General features: G+C 47.8%; 1 protein-coding gene across 4 annotated transcripts in view; it reads right to left on the bottom strand.

Annotated features, from left to right (window-relative positions):
* The window catches only part of LOC138758412 (adhesion G protein-coupled receptor E1-like), a 76,379-nt gene that overhangs the window by 20,336 nt on the left and 40,039 nt on the right, over positions 1-16,004 (bottom strand). For 3 of the 4 annotated variants that reach the window (XM_069927284.1, XM_069927286.1, XM_069927287.1), the window contains 4 exons: positions 14,866-14,979; positions 11,530-11,717; positions 8,381-8,551; positions 1,505-1,696 (listed from right to left, as the gene is read on the bottom strand). In XM_069927284.1, the coding sequence (XP_069783385.1) occupies positions 1,505-1,696; positions 8,381-8,551; positions 11,530-11,717; positions 14,866-14,979 (665 nt within the window). The remainder of the gene's footprint in view (positions 1-1,504; positions 1,697-8,380; positions 8,552-11,529; positions 11,718-14,865; positions 14,980-16,004) is intronic. The other variant, XM_069927285.1, reaches the window with a different exon arrangement.

The following is a 16,004-nucleotide window of genomic DNA, read 5'->3' as shown; positions in this document are numbered from 1 at the left end:
AGTTAGCACACCAGCGACATGGTTTCGAATCCAGCGCTGCCTGTAAAGAGTTTGCACATTCTCCCTGTGTCTGTGTGGATTTTCTCCCGGGTGCTCCGGTTTCCTCCCACCGTTCAAAACATACAGGGGCTGTAGGTCTTGTGGGTGTAATTGGGCAGGACGGACTCATAGGCTGAAAGAGACTGTTACCGTGCTACATGTTTAAATTTTCAATTTAAAGCCCTGACAGGAAAAGGAGGGGAAGGGGCAGGGGGAGCTGGAGGAAGGGCTGAGGGAAAGAGAGATTGAGGAAGGGGCTGACTGGGAGTCTGATAATGTATTGTTCCTCTATGTTTGGCCTCAAACTGGCAGTATATGAGGCCATGGACGGTCATGTCAGGCCATGGAGAGAATTAATAGGTCAAACATGTACAGGTCGAACTTCTCTATAATCTGGCCTCGTTGGGACCCGGCCATTGCTAGACCACAGAAAATAGCTGTCAAATGTTCGGTAGGTGCCTTGATCAAACCCATTTTCTGAGCTAAAAGGATCAACTAATTCACAAATCAAATCGCGGTTAGGTAAAGGTTAACTTTAGAATGTGACCCACTTTATTCTACCGTAAGGCAGTCAGAGAGTCGCCACTTTGTCCAGTGCCCCTCACAGAAACCTACAGCACCTGCTGTTCCTCGGTGGTCTCCCCTTCAAGTACTGACCAGTCCTGTGCCTGCTTAGCTTCTGAGATTAGACCATCTCAGGCACATTCAGGCTCTTTGGCTTTTTCAGGATTCTTATCACAACGCCTTTACAGTGCCAACGATCGGGACCACAGTTTGAATCCCATGCTGTCTGTAAGGAGTTTGTGCCTGTGACGGGTGTTGCACCATTAAAGTTGGCGGACCACAGAGCGCTGGATTTAAGAGGTTCAACAAAGATAAAGATACATAACCATCATTTTGGGCTTGGGCCCTTCTTCAAGGTGTGAGCAAAATGAGGGCAGTGGGAGGAGCACAGCTCCACAGACAGGTGATAATAGATGGATAAGGAAGTGAGGGAACAGTAGTAAACAGGAGGTGGGGATGGCTCTGTGAATAAAGAGGGGAGGAGGTGGAGAGCTGCAGGAAAGAAGACAGAAGGATATGGGGAAGAAAGGGAGAACATGGAGTAGGCTAGAAGGAATCAGAGAAATTGACATTAAGTTGATGTGTACCCAGATGGTAATTTTGGGGATGGGGGTGTGGATGGAATTGATGAACAGCGACTGGGAGATCCTAGGTGTTCCGGTGGACAGAGCAGAGACACTGATGAAAGCAAGCAGGAAGTCAGTAAAAAGATAAATTCTTCAAAAAAATGAGGGGAAGAAGAAAAAAGAATAGGAGGTGATTGGGGGAAAGGGCAGAGAGAGCCACAGTTAGCACAAATCTACTACAACACCAGCGACATGGTTTTGAATCCAGCGCTGTCTGTAAGGAATTTGCACATTCTCCCTGTGTCTGCGTGGGCACTGCAGCACAGATTCCTTACCGGGTGTTTCATTCGCATTCCAATCAGAAAGATGAAGTCTGCGATGAAGAGGGTTAAGCTCAGGTGCTTGTGGAGGATAGTGTTGGCATTCTGGATGGAACGACACTTGATAAATATGGCGATGGAGGCACCGAGACAGATCAGGGAGATGATGAGGCCGATGTAGGTGATCATCTCCAAGTGTTTGTCTTCCTACAACAAAGACATAGTGGGACACTAAGAATGATAAGACTGACATGATGTGGTCTGCCCCCTCTGCGTCTCTTCTCCTCCACATGCGTCCCCCTCTCATCCCTCCACAACCCCCTTTATCAGCTTCACTCCACCTCTACTTCAAATCCCTGGGTGTCAACATCTCTGAGGATCTGTCCTGGAGCCTCCATATCAATGCAATCATGAAGTCTCGGCAGTGGGGTTTGAGGAGATTCGGTATGTTACCAAAGACTCTTGAAAACTTCTACAGGTGTACTATGGAGAGTATTTTGGCTCGTTGCATCACTGTCTGGTATGGAGGTCCCAATGCACAGGACAGGAAAAAACCTTGTCCTGCAACTTCACGGGCACCAGTCATCTCTTCATTGAGGACATCAACAAGAGGCATTGTCTTAAGAAAGCTGCCTCTATCCTTGTATGACATTGAAAACACTGGCAAATTTCTATAGATGTGTGGTGGGAAGTGTGCTGACCAGCTGCATCATGATCTGGTATGGGAGCATCAATACACCTGAGCGTAAAGCCCTGCAAAAGGGAATGGATACAGCCCAGGCAAAACCCTCCCCACCATCGAGAACACCTACAGGGAACGCTGCCGTTGGAAAGCATGAGCAATCATCGAGGATCCACACCACCCACCACAAGCTCTGTTCTCACTGCTGCCATCAGGAAAGAGGTATCGGGGCCTCAAGACTCACACCCCCTCACAATCAGACTCTTCCACGACAAACTCATTTAAGAATTTTTTAAATTTTCTTTATTGCACAGTTTGTTTACTTTATTTGTTTACATGTGTACATTCTTCTACGCACTACCAATAAGTGGTAATTCTGCCTGGGCCCCAGGATAAAGGAATCTCAGGATTATACGTGATATCATGTATGTGCTCTAGCAATAAATTTGAAATCTGAAATCAGGTTATGGCTTTATGCCCTCGAATGTTGACAATAAATCTGAAATCTGGTCTCCTGCTTTGCATAGAGGGATGTGATGGCAAGAACTAGAATTTGGGTTTCCTACCTTCATTGAACAGGGGATTGAGTATAAAACACAAAAATGCCGGATAAACTCAGCAGGTCATGCAACGTTCTTTGTGCAGCAAAGATACATAACCAACATTTCAGGCCTGAGCCCTTCATCAAGGTATGAGCAAAAAGCAGGCAGGCGCAGAATAAAATGGAGGGGCAGGTCCGGGTGGGGCGAAGAAGTAAAGGCGAGTCATTGATGGATATGGTTGGGAGGACAGAAGAGCAAAGAGCTGAGTATGTGATTGGGGGAGGGATGTCTATCATGAGTCTATCAGCAAATCATTGAGGAAGGAAGGAGGGTGCCCATTTGATAACCCAGAAGTTGCCACCATGCAGGGCTACCCCACAGAGTCTAGGCAGCAAATCTCAGAAGTTCAATAAGGAATATTAATATCTAGTCCTTCATAATATACCTCCAGATTCTGAGCCCCTCATATTCAACATCTCAGTATCTGCTGAACTGCCACACTGGATCTGATGTTCAAGAAATCTCAATCCCTTATTAATTTTAATTTTAGAGATTCAGTACAGTAACAGACCCTTCCAGCCTACAAGGCCTGCTCCCCAAATACCCCAATTAACCTGCAGACCCCATAGGTTTCACCCCACCCTCCAAAAACATATACAGTCATAGGGAGAACTGTACTCGTTGCCTCGGTCGAGTGGGGAAGGCGAAGGCCCCGATCCGGGCAGAGAGTGGGAGGCGGCGGCCCCAATCCAGGCACAGGGTGAACTGCGGCGGCCTCGGCCCCGGTCCGGGCAGTATGGACCGACCTAGGAGGGGAGGCAGGCCCCTCCAGCCCGGGTAAGAAACCTGCATAGGAGAAGGCCACTCCGATATAAAACCTACGACCCAAGGACCTCGCTGCCACGTCCCAGCTTGCTTGGCCACGGCACACGAACCATGGGTGTCAAGGGTGGGGCCAGTACTGCGCGCACTGCACTCCACCTAAAAGCTCCTTTGCGCAGGCCCGAGGACAGGTCCACGTCCTCCCCCTCCACGTCCTCCCCCTCCACGTCCTCCCCCTCCACGTCCTCCCCCTCCACGTCCTCCCCCTCCACGTCCTCCCCCTCCACGTCCTCCCCCTCCACGTCCTCCCCCTCCACGTCCTCCCCCTCCACGTCCTCCCCCTCCACGTCCTCCCCCTCCACGTCCTCCCCCTCCACGTCCTCCCCCTCCACGTCCTCCCCCTCCACGTCCTCCCCCTCCACGTCCTCCCCCTCCACGTCCTCCCCCTCCACGTCCTCCCCCTCCACGTCCTCCCCCTCCACGTCCTCCCCCTCCACGTCCTCCCCCTCCACGTCCTCCCCCTCCACGTCCTCCCCCTCCACGTCCTCCCCCTCCACGTCCTCCCCCTCCACGTCCTCCCCCTCCACGTCCTCCCCCTCCACGTCCTCCCCCTCCACGTCCTCCCCCTCCACGTCCTCCCCCTCCACGTCCTCCCCCTCCACGTCCTCCCCCTCCACGTCCTCCCCCTCCACGTCCTCCCCCTCCACGTCCTCCCCCTCCACGTCCTCCCCCTCCACGTCCTCCCCCTCAAAAGATGCTCACAAACTCAAGCTAGCATGCTGGAACATCAGAACCATGCTAGACAAGGCTGACAGCCACCGACCTGAACGTCGGTCTGCCCTCATTGCACATGAACTCCTCAGACTTGACATCGACATAGCCGCTCTCAGTGAAGTCCGCCTGGCAGATGTAGGCAGCCTCCAAGAACGCGGCGCGGGCTACACACTCTACTGGTCTGGCAAGCCTTCGGATGAACGACGCCTATCTGGTGTAGGCTTCATGGTCAAGAGCTTCATTGCCTCCAAACTCGAAAACCTTCCGACAGGCCTCTCGGACCGAATCATGCCCATGCGACTCCCACTTCAAAACAAGCGTCACATCACCCTCATCAGTGTCTATGCTCCAACCCTCCAGGCGGAACCAGCAGAAAAGAACAAGTTCTACACCGACCTGCGCAACCTCATCCAACGTACCCCTACAGCCGACAAGGTTGTCATCCTGGGCGACTTCAACGCTCGTGTCGGCAAAGACTCAGAAACCTGGCCAGGAATCCTGGGCAAGCATGGCGTCGGCAAGTGCAACGACAATGGGCGCCTCCTGTTGGAGCTCTGCGCAGAACAGCGACTTGTCATTACAAACACCCTTTTTCAGCAGAGGGACAGCCTTAAGACCACCTGGATGCATCCCCGATCCAAACACTGGCACCTCCTGGACTACATCCTGGTGCGAGAAAGTGACAAACAAGATGTGCTCCACACCAGGGTCATGCCTAGCGCGGAATGCCATACTGACCACCGGCTGGTTCGCTGCAAGCTCAACCTTCACTTCAAGCCAAAGCCCAGGAACAATAAAGCCCCCAGAAAGAGGTTCAATGTTGGAAACCTGCAGTCAGACGAAGCGAGAGGAAACTTCCAGGCAAACCTCAAAGCAAAGCTCGACGTTGCAACCCGCCTCACAGACCCGTCCCCTGAAACCCTCTGGGATCAGTTGAAGACTACCATACTGCAATCCACTGAAGAGGTACTGGGCTTCTCCTCCAGGAAAAACAAGGACTGGTTTGACGAAAACAGCCAGGAAATCCAGGAGCTGCTGGCAAAGAAGCGAGCTGCCCACCAGGCTCACCTTACAAAGCCGTCCTGTCCAGAGAAGAAACAAGCCTTCCGTCGCGCATGCAGCCATCTTCAGCGCAAACTCCGGGAGATCCAAAATGAGTGGTGGACTAGCCTCGCCAAACGAACACAGCTCAGCGCGGACATTGGTGACTTCAGGGGTTTCTACGAGGCTCTAAAGGCTGTGTACGGCCCCTCACACCAAGTCCAAAGCCCGCTGCGCAGCTCAGACGGCAAAGTCCTCCTCAGCGACAAGATCTCCATCCTCAACCGATGGTCAGAACACTTCCAATCTCTTTTCAGTGCCAACCGCTCAGTCCAAGATTCCGCCCTGCTCCAGCTCCCTCAACAGCCCCTAAGGCTAGAGCTGGATGAGGTTCCCACCCTGGATGAGACATATAAGGCAATCGAACAACTGAAAAGTGGCAAAGCAGCAGGTATGGATGGAATCCCCCCAGAAGTCTGGAAGGCTGGTGGCAAAACTCTGCATGCCAAACTGCATGAGTTTTTCAAGCTTTGTTGGGACCAAGGTAAACTGCCTCAGGATCTTCGTGATGCCACCATCATCACCCTGTACAAAAACAAAGGCGAGAAATCAGACTGCTCAAACTACAGGGGAATCACGTTGCTCTCCATTGCAGGCAAAATCTTCGCTAGGATTCTACTAAATAGAATAATACCTAGTGTCGCCGAGAATATTCTCCCAGAATCACAGTGTGGCTTTCGCGCAAACAGAGGAACCACTGACATGGTCTTTGCCCTCAGACAGCTCCAAGAAAAGTGCAGAGAACAAAACAAAGGACTCTACATCACCTTTGTTGACCTCACCAAAGCCTTCGACACTGTGAGCAGGAAAGGGCTTTGGCAAATACTAGAGCGCATCGGATGTCCCCCAAAGTTCCTCAACATGATTATCCAACTGCACGAAAACCAACAAGGCCGGGTCAGATACAGCAATGAGCTCTCTGAACCCTTCTCCATTAACAATGGCGTGAAGCAAGGCTGTGTTCTCGCACCAACCCTCTTTTCAATCTTCTTCAGCATGATGCTGAACCAAGCCATGAAAGACCCCAACAATGAAGACGCTGTTTACATCCGGTACCGCACGGATGGCAGTCTCTTCAATCTGAGGCGCCTGCAAGCTCACACCAAGACACAAGAGAAACTTGTCCGTGAACTACTCTTTGCAGATGATGCTGCTTTAGTTGCCCATTCAGAGCCAGCTCTTCAGCGCTTGACGTCCTGCTTTGCGGAAACTGCCAAAATGTTTGGCCTGGAAGTCAGCCTGAAGAAAACTGAGGTCCTCCATCAGCCAGCTCCCCACCATGACTACCAGCCCCCCCATATCTCCATCGGGCACACAAAACTCAAAACGGTCAACCAGTTTACCTATCTCGGCTGCACCATTTCATCAGATGCAAGGATGGACAATGAGATAGACAACAGACTCGCCAAGGCAAATAGCGCCTTTGGAAGACTACACAAAAGAGTCTGGAAAAACAACCAACTGAAAAACCTCACAAAGATAAGCGTATACAGAGCTGTTGTCATACCCACACTCCTGTTCGGCTCCGAATCATGGGTCCTCTACCGGCATCACCTACGGCTCCTAGAACGCTTCCACCAGCGTTGTCTCCGCTCCATCCTCAACATCCATTGGAGCGCTTACACCCCTAACGTCGAAGTACTCGAGATGGCAGAGGTCGACAGCATCGAGTCCACGCTGCTGAAGATCCAGCTGCGCTGGATGGGTCACGTCTCCAGAATGGAGGACCATCGCCTTCCCAAGATCGTGTTATATGGCGAGCTCTCCACTGGCCACCGTGACAGAGGTGCACCAAAGAAAAGGTACAAGGACTGCCTAAAGAAATCTCTTGGTGCCTGCCACATTGACCACCGCCAGTGGGCTGATAACGCCTCAAACCGTGCATCTTGGCGCCTCACAGTTTGGCGGGCAGCAACCTCCTTTGAAGAAGACCGCAGAGCCCACCTCACTGACAAAAGGCAAAGGAGGAAAAACCCAACACCCAACCCCAACCAACCAATTTTCCCTTGCAACCGCTGCAACCGTGTCTGCCTGTCCCGCATCGGACTTGTCAGCCACAAACGAGCCTGCAGCTGACGTGGACTTTTTACCCCCTCCATAAATCTTCGTCCGCGAAGCCAAGCCAAAGAAGAAAAACTCGTTGCAGATTCAAACCCAGGTCAAGGGCATTGTGTTAGCATTGTGCTAACCTCTACGCTATCCGTGCCATCCTCCAATGTTCAGGATCTGTGGACCCCAATCCCCTGATATTTTGGATCTCTGGGCCACAATTTGCTGATATTTTGGAGCCACGGTGGCTGCAAGTCTTTGATATTCCCGTCTCTGTTATTCTAGAAAGGCTTTCAAATTTTCTGATATTGCAGAACTTTGCGTGATTCTTGGTGTCATGAAACCCTGGATCATAAATCCCTGACGTCTTGGAGCTCTCGGTCCCACTCCTCGAACATGGACGCCAACTCCATCATTTTCTAAATCTCTGGGTCCTTGCTCCCTGGTATCTGGGAGTTCCCTGGTGATCTAGACCCTGACTGGAATCTCAAGTTCAGGTTTATTTATCATCCGATTGCACAGGTACAATCCGACAAAACAGTATCCTCCAGTCCTCGGTGCAAACACACATATAGACAACCAGTGCCTATGCACTGTCTGTACATACAAATATTAAAATAAATATATATTATTGTTAAATAAATAGTCATGGACAATTAGTTTCAGCAGGCTTCTACAGGTTTATGACAGGAAGCTGTAAATGCAGGAAATCTGAAATAAAACGAACGCTGTTTAAAAACCAAAAATCTGGATTGACCCAATCCCTGCGCAGTCCAAATTTTATGACTTTTACTGCACACTTGAACTTGAATCGCCAAGGTATAGAAAGGAGTAGTAAGTTAGCTAAAGGTCTGCTTCTGAGCTATATTCTCGGAATTTACCACCATCTCATCACAGGTTTCCAGTGGAGCTACCCCTTACCTCCAGTTCAGTCGGCGCCATTAAAACTGCAAAGCTTGTCAGATGGTTACATCGGCAGGTTACATGGGTTGTATTGGAATCAAATAGCTCACACCCATCAGGGGACCAAACAGTTCCTGTTTCTGTTTTCTTCCAATAGACACAGCTTGGCTTTTCATTGTCTTTCTTTTCCTGTGCCAAAGAGAATCCCCCTTAAACCATTGTTCAATCCTTCTTATGATGTTTAGAGCATATAGGAACAGGAGTCGGCCACCTGGCTCATCAAGCCTCCTCTTTCAATGAGACCATGGCTGATCTGATGGTAGGATCACCTCTACCTACCTGCCTTTTCCATGTATCCCTTAATTCCCAACTCTGTAAAAATCTATCCAACCTTGTCTTAAATATATTTACTGGGGTCGCCTCCACTGCTTAAATAGGCAGCAAATTCCACAGATTTACCACCCTCTAGTAAATCTCCTCTGCATATTCTCCATAGCTTCCACATCCTTCCTCTAATGAGGTGACGAGAACTGAAAACAATACTCAAAGTGTGGTCTCACCAGAAATGTGTAGAGTTGCAACAGGACCGCTATCCTGTCAAACATGTTAGAGTCAGTTATTAAAGATGTGATTGCGGCACATCTGGAAAGTGGTGAATTCATTGGTCAGATCCAGCATGGTTTTATGAAGGGAAAATAGTGTCTGACTAATCTTAGTGAATTTTTTGAGGATGTAACTAGTAGAGTGGATAGGGGAGAACCTGTAGATGTGGTTTACCTGAATTTTCAGAAGGCTTTTGATAAGGTCCCACACAGGAGATTACTATACAAACTTAAGGCACATGGTATAGGGGATATGGTATTGAGGTGGATAGAGAAATGGTTGACAGATAGGAAGCAAAGAGTAGGAATAAACGGGTACTTTTCGGAATGGCAGTCAGTTACTAGTGGGGTATCACAAGGCTCAGTGCTGGGACCCCAGTTATTTACGATTTATATTAATGATTTAGATGAGGAAATAGAAATCAGAATTTCCAAGTTTGCAGACGACACGAAGCTGGGTGGGATTGTGAGCTGTGTAGAGGCTGTTAAGATTGTGCAGGGTGACTTGGACAGGTTGGGTGAGTGGGCAAATGCATGGCAGATGCAATATAATGTGGATAAGGGTGTGGTTATCCACTTTGGAGGAAAGAATGGAAGGGCTGAGTACTATCTTAATGGTATCCAATTAGGAAAAGGGGAGATGCAAAGAGACCTGGGTGTCGCTGTGCATCAGTCATTAAAAGTGGGCAGGCCGGTGCGGCAGCAGTAAAAAAGGTGAATGGTATGTTGGCGTTCATATCAAGAGGATTCGAGTTCAGGAGCAGAGAGGTATTGATGCAGTTGTTTAGGGCCTTGGTGAGACCTCACCTGGAGTATTGTGTTCAGTTTTGGTCTCCTTATCTGAGGAAGGACATCACTGCCATGGAGAGAGTTCAGAAAAGGTTTACCAAATTGATGCCAGGGATGGCGGGACTTGCATATGAAGAAAGGCTAAAACAACTGGGCTGGAGTTTAGACGATTAAGAGGAGATTTAATAGAAACGTTCAAAATTCTTAAGGGATTTGACAGGCTAGATGCAGGAAGATTGTTCCCAATGTTGAGCAAGTCTAGAACCAGGGGTCACAGTTTAAGCATAAAGGGGAAGTCCTTTAGGACTGAGATGAGGAAGAATTTTTTCACTCAGAGGGTGGTGAATTTATGGAATTCTCTGCCACAGGAAGTGATTGAGGCCGGTTCCACAGCTATATTTAAGAGAGAGTTAGATTTAGTACTTGTGACTAGGCGAATCAATGGGTATGGAGAGAGAGCTAGAACAAGGTACTGAGTGGATGATCAACCATGATCAAAATGAATGGTGGTGTAGGCTTGAAGGGCCAAATGGCCTCCTCCTACACCTATTTTCTATGTTTCTATGACTGATTCAGCATAATACTAGTCACTGCAAAAGTGAGGATTTTCCTGGCAATGATGTAACTATGGTTACCCAACCTCTTGATAAAATGGTGGCCAAAATATCTCCTCTGATGTGTCTTGTTATTAATCTAACTATTTTTCCATCTCCCTCTGATCTTTCAGTTCCTGGATCAGGCCGCCTTGTACTCACCCTGAATAACTGTGAATGGAAAAATCAACTTTAAACTGACCTGAAACAGTTTGAACCTAGTCGACAGAGGTTTTATAAATGAACCCATCTCAACACCTTGTTCAACCCCTCAATCTTCACATTCAGTTACACCCTTACACCCGCAAGGTATAATGATTACCCAGAATCATACTGCCACCCACAGTTACCCAGGGCAAGTTAGCCTTCCCTGGGTTAATCACCAGGAGCAAAGGTTCTGCCTCGTTATCTTCCCTCTGAATAATGAGTGCCATTCCTTTCAACTAACTAAGCAAAAAATATGGTGCAAGAACTCAGCAGATCAGACAGGGTCTGAAGAGATGAAATGTTAACTTTGATCTTCTCTCCACGGGTGCTGCGTGACCTGCTGAGAATTTCTGGCACTTTCTGTTTTCACTTTAGAATCTACACTGTTGCTTTTCTTTCACCTCATTGCTCAGCTAGTTCTGGAAAACACCTTCCAATTTCTTGGATTAAGTGACTTACCTTTGGTCTAGGCTTTCCAAAGGAATATCTAAGGAGTACATTTCAGGATTTTTCCTTGGAGGAGGGGAGGCTGGAGTGGGATTCCCATTTTCCTTTGGGATTCCCTGGAGCATAGAAGAATGAAGGAGAAAAAGAGGTATTTAAAATTATCAGGGGTCTTGACTCAGTAAATGTAGGTAGGCTTTTTCCACAGAGAATAGGTGAGATACAAACCAGAGGATATGGGATAAGGGTGAAAGGGGAAAGTTTAAGGGGAACATGAGGGGGAACTTCTTCACAGAGAGTGATGAGAATGTGGAACAAGCTGAAATGGTGAATGCAGACTCAATTTTAACATTTAAGAAGAATTTGGACAGGTACATGGATGGGAGAGGAATGGAGGGCTATGGACTGGGTGCAGGTCAGTGGGATGAGACAAAATAATAGTTTGGCACAAACTGGAAGGGCTGAAGGACCTCTTTCTATACTATAATGTTCTATGATTCAATGGGAAAGATTGCTTCTATTATTTACAAACCTGGGTGAGCCTCAGCGTGAAATTGACCATTTCGGTCAGATTCGAGATGATGGCTTTGTTGCTGATCGTAGCTGATATCACCTTGGAGCTTAATTTGGTCGTCTTGTGGGATTGATGATTGCCTTCAATCTCTCTGTTCAACAGGGCTCCTATGTTGTTGAATACGAGGAAGGAGACAGCTATGACATCTGTTGGAGATAACAGTTCAGCCATTGGTGAATACAGAGTGCAACATGAAAGTCTGCAGATGCTGTGATTGTAGTTAAAAAGAGCCACAGTTAGCACAAATCTATTACAACACCAGTGACATGGAGGAACTCAGCAGGTCTCGCAGCTTCCATAGGAGGTAATATTACCGATGTTTTGGGCCTGAACCCTTCCTCTGTATAGAAGGTTGGGTGTGGGGGGGGGGGGGAAGAATGGGAAGGGAGGAGTACAGACTAATGGACAAATGATGTTAATTGGATATGATAGAGGACAAGGGAGAGGAAAGGTGAGAAAGTGAAAGGATACAGAGGGAAAAGGGAAGAAAGAGAGAGAGCGCGCTCAAGGTCAGGAGGCACAGAGAAAGATTGGGAAGGTGGTTGTGGTTTCTATCAGAAGACTGGTAGGGTGGGGGAAATGGGAGACTGACCAACAAAAGGTATTAATTGGATTGATAAGAGGAGAGGTGATTTTGGCTCTGTCAAAGGAGATGGAGGAATAAGGAAGAGAGAGACAGAGGTGGGGGGAGCGAAAGCGGGGGGGGGGGGGTGGGGGGGTGGGGATAGAGTTGAATGAAAGCCAGAGAAGTAGATGTTATTACCATCCAATTGGAATTGTCGAGACAGATGATGGGGTGTTGTTCCTCCAATTTGCGGAAATATGGAGAAACATCATCTGAAACACTCTGTCATCTGGCTACAACCACATGCCAACCATTCCAGTGGTGCTTTGTGGAGAAGTTTGGAGCATAAAGTCTAGCTAAAAACAATGGTGGATTTGGAGATCATCAAGAAGGCTGATGCATCCTGGATGGTGGCAAGTTATTTTTCAGTGTTGTTGGAACTGCACTCATTCAGGCTGCCAAGGGCACCCTGTCACACTCAAAACTCGTGATGGTTAAAAATCTAGGAATTCTAGATCAAAATCCCTTTATTGTAATGTAATGAAATTGCCTTCTGCTTGCTGTAAGGCAGACAGAGAGTTGGCATTAGTGTTGCCTGGTGCCCTTACAGTACGAAGGAAAGAGAAGCAAAAGAGAGTCCCTTCAGAGTCCTGTGGATTCACCTCCAGTGCTCCCACATCTTGTGCAGCCGGACAAACTCTTCTTTGATCCAACAGTAACCAGAGCCCCAGATCCAAACTTCTGACATGATCAGGAGGACTTCAGCGTTCAAGGCCCTTCGAGAGCCCTTCTTACCCTCAGCACCTTCTTGAATCTCGGCTCCGATACCTGGTTCCCATCAGTCAGTCTTCAGCAACTCACAGCCCGAGTGGGTCCCCCGACCACAAGTTGGCCGCAGCCCGTGTGGGTCCCTCAGCCCCTCACTGGTCCGTCACAGTGGTCACTGCCCTGCAGGGGTAATCTCCTCAGCTTCTCCTTCTCAATGGAGGGTGTTCTCCCCCGTTTCTGGTGCCCTGTGCTTGATCTCTGCTCTCCAGAGTTTACAAGCCCTGGAGACTGCTGCCAAGCACAGGTGCTGCCATCTTGGGCACAGACCTATGGATGCAGAATTTTAGTTTAAAAGCACTATCAGCTGCTCTTACAGGCTGTTTAATGCCTGTATGCAGCAACAGTATTAGGACCGGGCAGTTGAACCCTCTGGACAGTGCTGTGTCTCCACTCTCTGGGGTCCACACCAACGGCAGCGCCGACCTTTGGTTTTTTTCAGATGATTCGTAGTCTGTGGTGTTTTTTTTGTGCCATAAGATAATGTCTAAACATTCTGATGTTGGTATGATATCTACAAATTATTCCTCTCAGATTAACATAGAACTTTTGAGTACATAGAACACAGCACAGTACAGACCATTCAGCCCCTGATGTTGCACCAATCCATATATTCCTTCCTGGAAAAAAAATGTACTAAAACCTCCCTACCTCATAAGCCTTTATTTTTCTTTCATCCATGTGTCTCAGAGTCTCTTAAATGCCCCCAATTTTTCAGCCTCCATCACCACCCCTATCAAGGCACTCCAGGCACCCACATCTCTCAGTGTAAATTTTTTTTTACCCCTGATGTCTCCCTCCTGACACTTTATACAGATGCCCTCTGGTGTTTGGTGTTTCTGCCTGGGAAACAGGCACTGGATGTTCACCCTATCTATCCCTCTCAATGTTGTAAACCTCTATCAAGTCTCCTCTCATCCTTGTACTCATCAAAGAGATAAGTCACAGCTCTGCTAACCTTATTTCACAAGACCAGGCAATGTTCTGGTAAATCTTCTCTGCACCCTCTCCATAGGTTCCTTCTTCTTTCTTTGGCTTGGCTTCGCGGACGAAGATTTATGGAGGGGGTAAAAGTCCACGTCAGCTGCAGGCTCGTTTTGTGGCTGACAAGTCCGATGCGGGACAGGCAGACACGGTTGCAGTGGCTGCAGGGGAAAATTGGTTGGTTGGGGTTGGGTGTTGGGTTTTTCCTCCTTTGCCTTTTGTCAGTGAGGTGGGCTCTGCGGTCTTCTTCAAAGGAGGTTGCTGCCCGCCAAACTGTGAGGCGCCAAGATGCATCCTTCCTATAATGAGGTGACCAGAACTGAACACAATACTCTCAGAAGATTTGTAGAGTTGTAAAATGACCTCTCTCCTCCTGAATTCAATCCTTCTATTAATGAATCCCAGCATCCCATAGACCTTCTTAATTATCCAGTGAACCTGTGCCAGGTTGTATGGATTTGAACCCCATGGTCTCTCTGTTCATCCACACTTTTAAGCAACCAACTATTAACTCTATACTCAGCCCTTGACACCAAAGGTTGGTTGTTGATGTTGGAATGCGTATGAATTAAAAACTCTGGTCATGTATTAAGACTGAACTGTGTTGGCTTCAACACAAGGAGGAATTACTTGTTTTGAGGTTTACCAGTAAGTCTAAACACAGCAGTGTATTCTGACAAAAGTGGTCCAAACAGGAAAACTCGATCTCAATAAAGGGTCCAGCCCGAATAGTTGACTGACTGTTTCTCTCCATGAATGCTGCCTGCCCCTGTTGAATCTCTCCAGCTTCTCTTAGTTCAGGGAAGAACATTGACAAGTTCGAATAGCTTCTGTGCCAAATCTGTAAACCGGAAACCCTGGTTCAACTCACAATACAATTTTGTGCAATGTAATGATGGAAAAAAGGCAGGAACATTTACCGAGGTTATTTTCTGCCATAATTGTGCTCCGGTGGACGTGAATGGAGTTATTGGCAACTTGTATTTTCACCACCTTGTCTGCATTTTGTTTTCCAATTGACTGGACCTTAAGAACTAAGATAAAAGGAACAGAACTGTGAAGCATACAATGGAAAACAAAGGAACTCTCTATCACACTCTGTCTCGCATACGCACACACACACACCCCCCACGGCGTCCTATGGCTCTCAAGATCTAACAAATTGCCTTTGAGACAGAAGAAAGATGTGCTCATCAAGAGAAAGTGTGGAAGAGATGAAGTAATAAGATCCAATTGATGAGGAACACTGTTCTATTGATAGACAGTCAACAGTTGCAATTGGCAGAAAAAGTTGAGAGATAATAATATAAAAGTCTTCAAATTATCAACGGTCTGCATAGATCTGAGTGGCACTGTTAGTGCAACGCTATTGTAGTGGCAGCGACCGGAGTTCATATCTGGTACTCTCTGTAAGGAGTTTGTAATTCTCTCCGTGGGCTTCCTCCGGGTGCTCTGGTTTCCTCCCACCTTTCAAAACGTATGGGGTTTGTAGGTTAGTTGGGGTATTTGGGCGGTGTGGACCTGTAACTATGCTGTATGTCTACACTGAAAAAAAAATAATGAAGAGAAACTCTTTCCACTGAGGATCAACAAGCATAGATTTAAATCTGATTGCTATAGAACTAGAATGGCCAAGAAAACATTTTCATGCAGAGAGTGGTCCCTGGATGGGAGGTGCAATTAACTCATCCTGGGGTTTCAAATGGGAGACTGTATGGATAGTTAAAGCAATCGGGAGAAAGATGGGGATGCTCAGATTGGACTATACGCTGCAAAAACTTTGCATCCGTTCGAGGGGGTGAAAGAATTGCTTCTTCAGAACAATGGTTCGATGACCACATCAGTTCTTTGGCTACCTTGGAGTAGGGAATACAGGGATAAATGTTGTCCAGGTCCATAAAACCATAAGAAAAAGGAGCAGAAATAGGCGATGCAGCCCATCGAGTCTGCCCTGCTATTTGATTGTGAGCTTATTGCATTATCTGATGTTCTTGTGTATGGGTTAACTTAGCTGAATAGCCCACAGAACAAAGCTGTTTACATCAATGCACAGGCGTGT

This window comes from Narcine bancroftii, chromosome 3, assembly GCF_036971445.1.
Source record: "Narcine bancroftii isolate sNarBan1 chromosome 3, sNarBan1.hap1, whole genome shotgun sequence".
NCBI lineage: Eukaryota > Metazoa > Chordata > Chondrichthyes > Torpediniformes > Narcinidae > Narcine > Narcine bancroftii.
The sequence above is the reverse complement of the archived record's forward strand: the minus strand, read 5'-3'. Positions and strand labels throughout refer to the sequence as shown.